Consider the following 12,500-nt stretch of genomic DNA (forward strand, 5'->3'; position numbering starts at 1 on the left):
ATCACGTAACGTGAGTACAACACGTTACTCATAGGTTAGAAATAAGTTTCGGGTACGCTAAACATTACCTCGACGTGTTTCGACTTATGAGTAACTTACAAGTAACGTGTGTCGATGTGTGTCAACGATCGCGTGACGTGCCTACAACTTATGGCCAGCGTTATGCGGAACGTGCGAGTCATACGCTGGCATAAGTCTTAAAATTTCAAGCATGGAAAATTTGAGGACAACCGAAAAGTACAACGTTTAAAGCCAGCGTACAACGACGTATGGCAGTGTTTTTCAGCATGCTCTCAATGTTATCAAAACTTACCCACAACGTATTCGACGTATACCAGCGTTTTAGACAAATTTTCCAAAAATCGGCATAAGCTGGCTAAAACGTCAAGATGTGACTGGGCCTTAACCAGTCAGTAAAAACTTAGATGAATCATTAATCACTTCCAGGAAGGGGTAATCTTCTTGCCCTGCTTATTATGCACTGCACGTGACTCAAAGCCTTTGGGACAACAGGATGGGCACTAAATGCTAACTACGAAAAAGCAGACCTCCCAAATATCTAAATTAAATATTTTTGACTATTTTTAAGCCAGTGATGATATTTACATTTTCAGGACTTTATTTAAATGAATAAGACAAGGGAATGGATGGACTTCCAGTTCCAGGTCAGCTTGCTGAAACATCGTGAGTTACCTCCTTGTCTGAAGCTCTTCAAAGCAGAGAATTACGCACTGGATCTGTCTATTTTTCTATTATTGTTTCATTGCAACACTTATCATTACATTTTGGATCCATTCCTATATCTAATTCGTAACTTTATGGTGTGTATTGTTGAATCCGACTGTGTGGCCTTATGGCCTGGGCCTCAACTAGGGAGATGACTTCATTGTCTTAAAACTGACACGCGTCTCAGGGTTTCTTTATTCCTGAGTGTTTTCCTTTTTGCACTTCCCAGCTTTTGATTTTACTTCCTTTTCTCAAAAACACGACCACAAATCCCTCAACTCATGCTGCCCAATAATTCCATCCTTTGCTCATTCTTTCTCCAAAAATTGTTTGCTTACGACTTATTAAGCTTTCAACTCAGTCTCAATCCCTTCTACTAGAACCAATTGTACTTTTTCCTTTAAATGCTTTTATTGACTTTGTAAAATGCTTCATTTTCTGAATTTGTTTCTTCTTCCTAATCGAGATCTCCATTTTTTTCACACAATATATTTTCCAAATCTGTCGATTATGGAAACGCATGGTCCATCAACTGTCCGCCCGAACATTCAATAACCCTTCATTTCACCCACGTCATGAAGTACGTCTTCGTGTATCAGAAACATGGATCATGAGAAGTTCAGTTTGCACAGTATGGCAGCAAATGGCCAGTGACACTTCCTGGTCTGTACCCTTCAAAAACCACACCATCCCATCCCATTCCCACAACACACGTGCTGCTCCTACTTCCCTGCCACACCCCACTTGCTCATCTCCTGCTCCATCCACTGTCCATCTCACATCAACAAATATTTGGGGGGCTCATGCACTTTGGTGTCGGATTCACTTCAAATTGTTTGCAGATATTGCTCAATCATTCATATATACAAATCTGAAGTTTAGGCTCTGTATTCCACGTAGTTTTTGAGATATGGCCATTTTTATGGTAGGTATTGAAGTTATCGTGAAAATTGCGGCAGTCATTTTTGCTACATTTTCAGGTCCCAATATCTCAGGAAATAATGTACAGAGCAGCCTGAAATTTTGGATAGCAGATAACAAGGACACAGAGAAAAACAGATAACAAGCTAAAAACATTGCATTCATAAAGAATAAAGTTCACCTTGAAGGATTTACATAAGGAAGATGAAATTTGGCAAATATCAACTACACACAAATACCTTCAAAATGTGACTGGTTTTTAGATTTTGCAAACATCCATCTGCTTCTCTTCTTCTGCATCTGTAATCTACCCACATGTAGTTTTGCTCCACTGAAAATGTCCCAAAAAGGTTGGTTTTTCATTCTGATTTTAGGAGGGTGTCCCTCCATCTTCTATAATAATGTCTGTATGTACAGTGCCTATAGAAAGTCTACACCCCCTTTCAAAATTTTCATCTTTTGTTATCTTTTAGCCTGGAATTAAATTGCATTAAATCAGATTGATTAAAAACCTTTATTTATGCAATGCATCCTAAAACTTTCAAGTGAAGAACAAATGATACAAATTTCAGAAAATTAATTAAAAATATAAAACTAGAACATCTTGTTTTCATAAGTGTCCACCCCTCTGAGTTAATACTTGGTGGAAGCACCTTTGACAGCAATTACAGCTATGAGTCTGTTGGGATAGGTCTCTCCCAACTTTGCACCCCTTGATTGGGCAATATTTGCACATTCTTCTGTACAAAACCGTTCAAGCTCAGTCAAGTTGCATGGGGAGCATTGATGGACAGCAATCTTCACATCATGCCACAGATTTTCGATTGGATTTAGGTCAGGGCTTTGACTGGGCCACACAACATTTATCTTTTTTTATTCCTTAGCCACTTCAGTGTAGCTTTCTTTGGCTGTGTAATTTGGGTTGTTGTCATGCTGAAAGTTGAACTTCCGTCCCGATTTCAGATTTCTTGCAGATGGGAGCAGATTTTCCTCCAGGATTTTTCTGTATTTTGCTCCATCCATTTTACCTTTTCATGACAAGTGCCCCAGTCCCTGCTGATGAGAAACATCCCCATAACATGATGCTGCCACCACCATGTTTCACAGTAGGGATGGTTTTCTTTGGGTGATGTACTGTGTTGGATTTGGGCCTAATGTAACATTTTGCATTTAGGCCAAAAAGTTCCATCTTGGTTTTGTCAGACCACAAAACCTTTTGCCACATGGCTTCAGAATCTCCGGAGTGTATTTTTTGCATACCTCAAACGGGACTCAAAGTGGGCTTTTTTGAATAATGACTTCCTTCTTGCCACCTGACCGTACAGGTGAGACTTGTGGAGTGCTTGGTATACAGTATTGTTGTCACATGCACACAGTGACCAGTGTTTGCCATAAAGGCCTGTAGCTCTTTCAAAGTTGCCATTGGCCTCTTGGTAGCCTCTCTGATCAATCTCCTCCTTGCTTGGTCATCCAGTTTGGAGGGATGGCCTGATCTAGGCAGGGTCTTGTTGGTACCATATGCCTTCTACTTCTTAATGATTGTTTTGACTGTGCTCCAAAGGGATATTCAAGGCCTTTGAAATATTTTTATACCCATCCCCTGATCTGTGCCTTTCCACAACTTTATCTCAGAGGTCTTTTGAAAGCTCCTTGGTGCTCAAGGTTGAGTCTGCTGTGAAATGCACTACCCAGCAGAGGAAACCTGCAGGAGCAGTTGATTTTATTCTGAAATAATCAGAATCGCTGCAATCTTACACAGGTGGAGGTGAGTTAACTTGGTGTGTGATTTTGAAGGTGATTGGTTACACCTGGGCTAATTTACAATTGCTATTATAAGGGGGTGGACAATTATCCAACCAAGAAGTTCTAGTTTTGCATTTTAAATTAATTTTCTGAAATTTATCGAATTTGTTTTTCACTTGGAAGTTGTGGGTGACAATGTGTAAATAATAAAAAGGTGGAAACAATATGATTTAATGCAATTTAATGCCAGGCTATAAGGTAACAAAAGGTGAAAAATTTGTAAGGGAGTGTGGACTTTCTATAGGCACCGTATGTGTGTCAGTCTGTGTGCGTGTCTACTCCATAACTACAAAACCATGAAATCTAGCGGCCCAAAACTTTGCATGCATACTAAGGGAACTCCACGGGAGTGCATGAATGAAAACTGGGAATTTGGTTAAAGGTAAACACCCATTTTGAAGCCAATTAACGGGCTTATTAAATTAAAAACTAAAACAGGCTTACCCTTGTTCAGCCCCTGTGAACCTTGCAGGGGTCTTAATCCACCATTTTGTTTAAGCCTACTCAAAAACCCCTTGGCAATTTTCTACGGTGACCTCTCATGGACTAATTCAAGAAAATAATGAAAATCTGTCTTCAGATTTGAGGACCCGAGATGGTGGACTAAATAACTGTCGAAATCTGGAGTGAAATCTGAAAATTTTAAGAAATTACCGATTCTTAAAACTTGGCATATTTACTTTAAGCAAGCAAGGCTGTGATCCCTCCTTCTGCATGTTTACAATTGCCAAAGCATTAAACGTAACTTTTTGTACCGTTTCGAGAATTATATTGAGTGAAGAAAACATTAAGGTATTTTCCGAAAGTGTAACTTCGAGTGCAACAAAAATAATTACGATAAAGCGCTAATAATGATCATCGAATGCCTGATCTTCATTGTATAAATTGTTAATCGCCTGCCAAGCCAGCCATTCATCAACCATTTTGGTGGAGTGCTTTAGCCACTTGGCAAGCACTCCACAAGCTGTTCGGTAATGGCTGCCTACTCCTCTGAACTCCCAAGGTTAATCGTGCCAAAACTTTGGAGGATCACATTTGTTTTGAACCACGATACACCTTACTAAGGGTTTAAATGGCATTTTCAAACAAGTCATCTATCTATAATTCCAGCAATGTGTGTGTGTGTGTGTGTGTGTGTGTGTGTGTGTGTGTGTGTGTGTGTGTGTGTGTGTGTGTGTGTGTGTGTGTGTGTGTGTGTGTGTGTGTGTGTGTGTGTGTGTCCGCTGTTTCTCGACAACCGCTGGTTCAATCTAATTGAAACTTGCCAGATATATTGCTGGGGACCTGAGGATGTGCCTTTTCAAGGTTTGATATTAATCGGACAAGTGCTTCCCAAGTTATGGCCATTTATTTACCAAACCAATGACAAGACACGTTGCTGCGTGGGCGTGGCTGATGGGGAAGCTCAGCTCAGCCGCGTTCCGCATTACAGGTTACAACGTACGGGCTTCCGGAGAGTGATGACTTCGTGTATTCTAATAATTTCTCGATTTCTTATGCACATTTATAGATAAACACAATGCCCCAAGATATGATTGTTTTCATATTAGACGGGGAATAAATTTCGGTAACATCAGAGTGCTGGTATGCTCCGAACCAGGAAGTAATTTTTTTTTCTCTCTCTCTTCTCTTCTCTTTTTGTTTTTCCTTGCCACGACATTGCGAAAAGGTAAAATACGTTGGCGCTAATTGAATAATTGGGTATTAAAACCAAATTGCGAATAATCGTAACTGCGAATAATATGCGAAGTTCCGGGCCACGCACGTACGGGCACGCGAGAGCGAAGAAACAGCCTGTGTGGTTGTTGTTTGTTGCTCGTGGTTTGAATATTTATTTATATTAAATTTTTCTTAACGGGCACGTACTCGTAACTTATAAAGACACGAGCCGCCACCTGTTGTGGGTAAGGGGTGGGAGTCCGGAGGAGGCAGGGGGGGAGAGGTGGGAGGAGGGAGAGGGTAGGTAGGGTCGTAGGAGGAGGGAGGCATTGCACAATCGGATTTTTCAAACACTTTATATGATAATAAGGTTGTACAATACCTCATGTGCTCTCCGTTGAAGGAGGCAGGTAAACAACAACAATCACATTTTGACTGAAGAGTTCTATTCTAGTTTGCTTGCCATGATATTACTAATTAAATCAAGTCCAAAGATTAATTAAACAAGTACTTTAATTTAATACTAATTAAACAAGTCCAAAGATCACATACCTTTGAAGACGAAGCACACACTGCTGTCCCTAATAGTGTTACATTTAAACAGTGCATTCCATTCACGCAGACATACTGTTGTGGATGTGTACAGCTGCTCCCTCTCGTCCCTCATCTTGTCCACCTTATGCATCAGAGACTGTGCTTCATCCACCCTTCCTTCCATACCAAGGTTTTCAATCTGTGCCAGAATGTGTGCATAATATTGTTGGAGAAACAACACAAGAAGTTAACCTGTGGACAATTCCTCAAAAACACATTAATTCGAAGCACATTACCACGCAATGCAGGAAAATTATATCCACCCTCACCTCATCAAGCATATCTTCAATGCGGTCTGTAAAGATCTTAATCTTCTCATCATTTTTCCCCTTTGAGCCATTGGTCTGTTCAGCAAAGACACCACAAGAAATATATGAATAAATTATTAAAATAGATAAATGAAACATCAAGCTGTGCAAAGAAGCAGCTTTCAAGATGCCATTTTATAATTTTACATTGCTGGCTCACAGTGTCAGTGATGTCGTATAAATTCTTATCCCCACGCTTTTTGAAAAATAAATAAATAAATAAACGGGGGGGGGGGTGGTATATTGTGATCGGCTACGTCTATCTGTCTGTCACACCATTTCCTCCGAAATGATTGTGCAGAAATTCACCAAACTTGGTAGTTCTGATCATCACATGGTAAGAAGGTGAAAGAATAGTAACATTTTTGGCCCCATCCCCTGGGTACGGTCAAAAGGTCAAATGTCAAAAAAATGCTATTGCAGGCACATTTTAAAACTTTTTTTTTTAAATGAAAATGTTTATGCAATCAACATCGGGGACACATTAAATAAGTCACGATTTTTTAGATTTAATGCCCGGTTCATGCCGCAAACGAGGAAATAATGATCTCGAAATTTGATATTGGGTCATTCCTGGTGGAACTTTTTGCCACCTTTCAATTTTGCTTTCAGTGGGAAGTGTGGGGATTTGTGATGGCGGGCGTACCATCGACTTTGCTCGAGTTATCTCGGCCATCGAAGTTAGACGGAGGTTATGTTTTCACCCATTTATTAGACAGAGGTTACGTTTTCATCCATTTGTTTGTCTGTGAACAGGATAGCTCAAAAAGTTGTGGACGGATTTGAACGAAATTTGGTGCACAGATTGGGTGTGTGAAAAGGACGAATTGATTCGATTTCGGTGTACATCCGGATTCGATAATTTTTTTCAGTGATTCTTCACCATTGAGAGATTGAGCAAAAAATAATATACTGTCGGATCCTGCTATTTGCTGGGGATTAAACAATAATAATAATTTTAAAAAATACAAACAACAAACTGCAGGTACCGTTTAAAATTATTATTTGCACAAACACACACGACGACGACGATGACAACTTAAAATACAGTGAACTCAGGAGTCGTCTGAAGACCACACAGGTGAGGGTGCTGATGAGTCGTGCACTGAAAATAATGGAGGGAGGGTGCTTAAGCAGGTGAGGATCCTGATGAGTTACTCATCAAATGAGATGCAGGAAAGGTAGGTTGGGCAGGAGAGGCAGGAGAGGCATCGGATGCTCCTGAGGTGGACAGACCATAGCGGAAAAAAAAAATCCATGATTGAGAGCTGCCTCGCAGTTGCCACAAGTTTCAATGTAACTCTTTGTATGGTAGCATCATCATCCAACCTCCTCTTGAATTTGAGGTAAAGCTCTATGATCGGATTGGCGTCTAACACCCTCTCGGTAATTGACCGCATGTCCTCACACAGAATTATGAATTGTGAGAAAATGACTGTCTCACAGAGGAACTTGACCATGAGTTTGGACCTTGACATCTCTTCCTCATCACTGCCCGCTTCCTTCTTCTCGGACACCTTGGCAATGGCTCCCGACGACTGTGAGCTCCTCTGTGAGCTCCTCGGCATGCAAGGCGATAACAGCATCCAACTCCTCAGGCTCCATGTCGTCACAGCCTTCCCCTCCCACCTACCGTGCCAACCCGACAATTTCAGGCCTCTCCTCCATGTTGTTGGGAAAGCCTCTGTCTCTACCTTGTCCACCCTATGCATCCTCTCCTCATCCCTGTTCCTCCCAAACCCATTGTTTGTCCATGTCTCCCTCTATATTGGCCTTCAACTATGTTGTTGGTGCCCCCCCCCCTCTCTAAACTGTTCCTTTTATCATGATCTGTTCAGTGTACCAATTCTAGCTCTTCAACAAGCCTTGACTATATATGTATACAAAAAAAAAAAGACAACCTTCACAAAAGTCCATGTTCTCTCATGCACTCGTTTATCCTATCAACAGTAGCTATCTTATCCATCTGGTATAGTACCCTTGATCTGGTACTCTTGATCATGTGAAGAGGCAGTTGCAGTCAATCAGCTTGCTTTCTAAACATGGAAAGCTAACCAAACTGAGGGTACCTTTGGTTCATTCCATAAAGCTCACAACAAATCTGTATCCATCCTGAGGCATGTCAGGAAACATCATCTTGCAAACCTCAAGGCTGATCCAACCAACCTCCTTCCTCCAAGTCATGGTGGCACTTTGTCAAGTCGCTCTCTGGTGTATATTCCCATCCATCCACCTCCTCCTCACCTCAACTGGCATTACTGCAGACTCGGCCTGAAACAAGGCAGATTTTCTGTACTGTGTTCACCTCCAAATCTCATGTACCCAAGCCATCCTGCTCTGTCTTCATCCAACCCCTCACACCTACTGCCAACTGGACTCTGTATCCCTCTCACCAGAGAAGGAAGAGAAAGTTCTGTGTGGCCTTAATCCAGCTTCGACGACAGGCGCAGATGGTATCAGTGCCAATGTCAAACTCAAACCCAACTCTGTCATTCTTGCTTCCCCTTTGTCTGGCACAATCAGTATCCTTTTCCTTTGGCCGCCTCCCATCAGCCTGGAATTCGGTAAATGTAACTCACCTCCACAAGCAGGGTGCAAAAGGAAAAAAAAAAGTGTCTATCAAAAAGCAAAGTCATGGAATCCATCACTGCAGCTGATGTCATCTGGTTTTCAAACTACCTGATCTCTGACCATCAGTTTGGATTCTGCTCCAATCTCTCAAATCTGAACATTTTGCTGCTCCTCTCTTAACAATGGTTGGAGGTCTTAAATCTTAACCAGAGGTCAGGATTGTCTCCTGTTGCATGTATATATTATTCAACGCAATCTGCCATCCTGCTTTGTTTGCCAAAACTTTTGCCTGTGACATTCAAGGTCACCTTCATTCCTGGATTGCTGACTTTCTCCACTCATGCAGTCAATGTGTTGCTATCAATGGAACCCTCTCCTCTACTCCACTCTACTAGTGGTGGCTGGAGTTCCCCAAGACTGTGTTGGGCCCAATCTTACTCCTCCTCTACACAAGTGACCTCTCCAATTCTCTGGAAAAACTCCTCTTCCTTTTTGCAGAAGACTGCTAGGAAGACTGCAGCTGCATCACTCACTGCCGATCTGGAATAAATTTCATAAATGGGACATACTCTGCAATCCTATCAATTCTGACTCACACCCTGTCATTCTGGAAGGATCGTCAAACTAACCAACCTGTCTATTTCCATGATCAACCACTGAAAAAGGTTCAGTCACTTGACCTTCACAGCCTCACAATCAGCCATGACCTCTTCTGTGTCAAAAAGATAAAGCTGTCATCCAAGACCAGTCACAGACTGGGCATCCTCTGTTGATCAAAGTCTTTCCTTGGAAAAAAACAGCAACTCACAATCGATAAGGCTTTTGTCCAAAGCTCATGAGTACTGCTCTCCACTATGGGTTGACACTCCAGCATCACATCTGTCTCTCCCAAATTCTGTGGAATCTAAAGCACTCAATGTTATTAGAATCTCATGGGATGAAGCCGAGGCACAAGGTCTGTCGATTTCACATCTCAGGCCAGTAGGTAGGTGGTCTCTGTTTTATACTGCCTTTTCTCAGATATTGCTCACTCCAATCTGCCCTTGGACCCTCCCCTACAACTCCACGACACACGTTCAACCCTCCACATTAAATTTCCAAAAAACAGGCTGACTGCACACCTCAACTCTGTTCCTCATTTCCTGACTCAACGGAACCACATTCCAGAGGCAATTCTTTCCAACTTACTTGCCAATTTCTGTGTTGCCTCCCCTTCTCTCGCCCCCTCTTTCTTCCTTTTCTGTTCATCATTCCCTTGTGCCCAATTGTTTCCTCGCTATCCCGTCAATTTAATTTTGCTCTCCCATGAGTCTCGCTTTTGTGGAGGATGGGGGGAGGGGGGGAAGAAAAGCCTTTATGCTTTCATGTGTAACACACCATCATTGTCACAGGATTTGAGAGCGAAAGGCGACTTTGTCCACGGCGTATTTTTCGTTCGACGTCACTCATGATGCTCTGCAAGTAACGCAGGAAGTCATGCTCGTAACCCATGCGCATACGACGGCTGCTCTTCTCGTATCTAAAAATCAAAGATGCAAAGACAAGGAAGGATGTTAGAGGAGATTCATCCAAGAATAAATAAGTGGGTACAATCACCCTTTTAAAATCTGTTGAATGGATTTATAGAACATGATTGGCTAAAAGCCAAAAGGAAAATATTAATTTTGAGAAAGTCACCAACAAGGCAATACTGTATAACAAATCCGTGTACTGTATATAGGATGAAGCCTACATTATGTCGCAACTCCTGCATAATATACACACACACTGAAGAAAAGGGGGGGGGGGGGGGAATTAAATAAATAAATAAATAAAAGGCACCAGCATCACAGACATGCATTGTGTGTTTATAGCCAAATCACAAGTTTTACATGAAAATAATATGGACAAAATTTTACATAATGAAGAAAGTCAAGCAAATAAAGAGGTGCAAATAAAGTAAATAAAAAGAGGAAGAAATTTAATAAAATATATGCAAAAATAACATGTTATAATCAGTCACTCTGCATTTAAAAGCAAAAAAAAAAAAAAAAGTCAAAAAAACAAGAATTACTTTATCTTTAAAAAAAAAAAAAAAACATCTTTCACTTCACGTTCTCATGTCAAATTGATGTATAATTTAATAAAAATATTGCAAATATTCCATTGTTAAAAATATAAAATAAAGAATTCACCGAACAGAACCTGAAAGGATTTTTGAGGGATTCTGAATACCAGTAAAGGCATATCCCATCCCCTGATATCAAATAAAAATCTATATCGCTTCAAACTAAAGCAGGGATTTTATTATGTTTTCCACCTTAAGAAAAAGCAGTGACACATCTCTCCAGCTTAAGGTATATACGTGCGCGCGCACGCAGGCGCCTCAAGTATTGTGGGTTCTAATATCGTGGGCAATCTATTGTGTTCCGATTTCATTATTGTGGGATTTCATTTTGACCAATCGTGGTTTTTGAGCTGAGATGAGTGATTGTTTGCATCTGTCCTGTGCGTGTAGGTTTACCTCCCATTACGAGACTTGTATTGTTTCTCTTGCAGTTAGGTGTACCAAAAGGAAAAGAAAGGTTATGACGTTGGGCGAAAAGATCGAGTTGTTAGATTGGTTGGTTCAAAGTGAAAACACGGCATCTGTGGGCTGCCATTACGGGGTCAATGATTGTTGGTAGAACCTTCCCCATTGTACTCTTCATTATTCCTAAACCAAATTCCTAAACCTTCATTTTCCAACTCCGTATTCAAACTTCATTCCCAAACCCTGAATTTACAACACCCGTAATCGAAAACCCAATCCCAAACCATTATTTTCCGACACCCGTTCTCAAACATGCATTCTCAACTGTGGGTCATGAAACTAATCGAGGTCAAGGGATTTATGCCAGAGCAGGTTTTTAACACTGATGAGACGGGATTGTTCTGGAAGAGGATGCTGTACCTCGTATCTTTCTCTCCAAAAAGAAAATATCAAGTTCAAGGTGAGGTGGTTAAGGATCGTGTTACCCTTCTCCATTGTGGCAATGCTGCAGGAGAATTTCAAGCTAATGCCGCTTTTCAGATTGCCTTCCCCGCTTCAACCTTATCCCGAGCTAAGTCTTGTGTTTTGTATTTACGGCAGAGTACAGTGTGAGTATGTAATACGATTACCCTCACCTACCTCGCTGTTTTGTAATAAATTTAAAAGGTAAAGTCTTGTGTTTTTGTTTAATTTACACTTTTATTTTCATATTTATTTCAATGTTAACATGCTTTATATATGAAGTATATACATATATATATATATATATATGTATATATATATATATATATATATATATATATTATATACACATATATTGTTTTGGGACGGGGGTCGGTGGCGAGGACGACCGCGAGATGGAGCAGTCGGGCCGTCTCCCACCGAACAACGGAATTGCAAGGTCGTCACCCCGGATAACTCCGGAGTCGATGGGTCGCTTAAAAGGACCGTGGATGCCAATATTTTGACTGCGTGAAGGAGGGTCCACTTGTCTATTCCAATTTACTAAGTACTCACGCCATATAACTACCGGGGCAGCCACGCCCTCGGCCGGCTTTGTCCAAACCGAGTCGCTGTTACCGACTCGGATCCGGCGTAACTGAGCGGAAATTATCAAAGCCACGGCGGCCCAAATGACAACTTACGGCACAAATGGCCTCCCGAACTCTCAAGCTCGCACCGTACTGGGTCAATGGTACAAACGACAGGCAACGAGCTGGTACATTTAACAGGAGTTTATTTATAATAGGGAGGGAGACACAGAACAGAGTTATCATGACTATAATATGCAGGCAATGTACAGTGAGCAAAAGCACTTAACAATTCTACTTACAGACTGGCCATAGACAGACACACACACACCCAAAAAGAAAATGGACCTGGTTTATCTTTATTTCGACCCTTGT

The 12,500-nt window shown here is 41.2% G+C and overlaps 1 protein-coding gene across 6 annotated transcripts in view; it reads right to left on the bottom strand.

The window, feature by feature from the left end:
- The window catches only part of LOC147024639 (luc7-like protein 3), a 108,051-nt gene that overhangs the window by 49,180 nt on the left and 46,371 nt on the right, over positions 1–12,500 (bottom strand). For all 6 annotated transcript variants that reach the window (XR_015059114.1, XR_015059115.1, XM_085884715.1 and 3 more), the window contains exons 4-6: positions 9,960–10,101; positions 5,973–6,047; positions 5,738–5,842 (exon numbers count right to left, since the gene is read on the bottom strand). Coding sequence is in view for 4 of the 6 variants with exons in the window: in XM_085884715.1 (XP_085740841.1) it covers positions 5,738–5,842; positions 5,973–6,047; positions 9,960–10,101 (322 nt within the window). In the remaining 2 variants the exon portion in view is untranslated. The remainder of the gene's footprint in view (positions 1–5,737; positions 5,843–5,972; positions 6,048–9,959; positions 10,102–12,500) is intronic.

Source organism: Eptatretus burgeri, chromosome 6 (genome assembly GCF_056783735.1).
Source record: "Eptatretus burgeri isolate ZD-2024b chromosome 6, Ebu_testis_v1, whole genome shotgun sequence".
Classification (NCBI taxonomy): domain Eukaryota; kingdom Metazoa; phylum Chordata; class Myxini; order Myxiniformes; family Myxinidae; genus Eptatretus; species Eptatretus burgeri.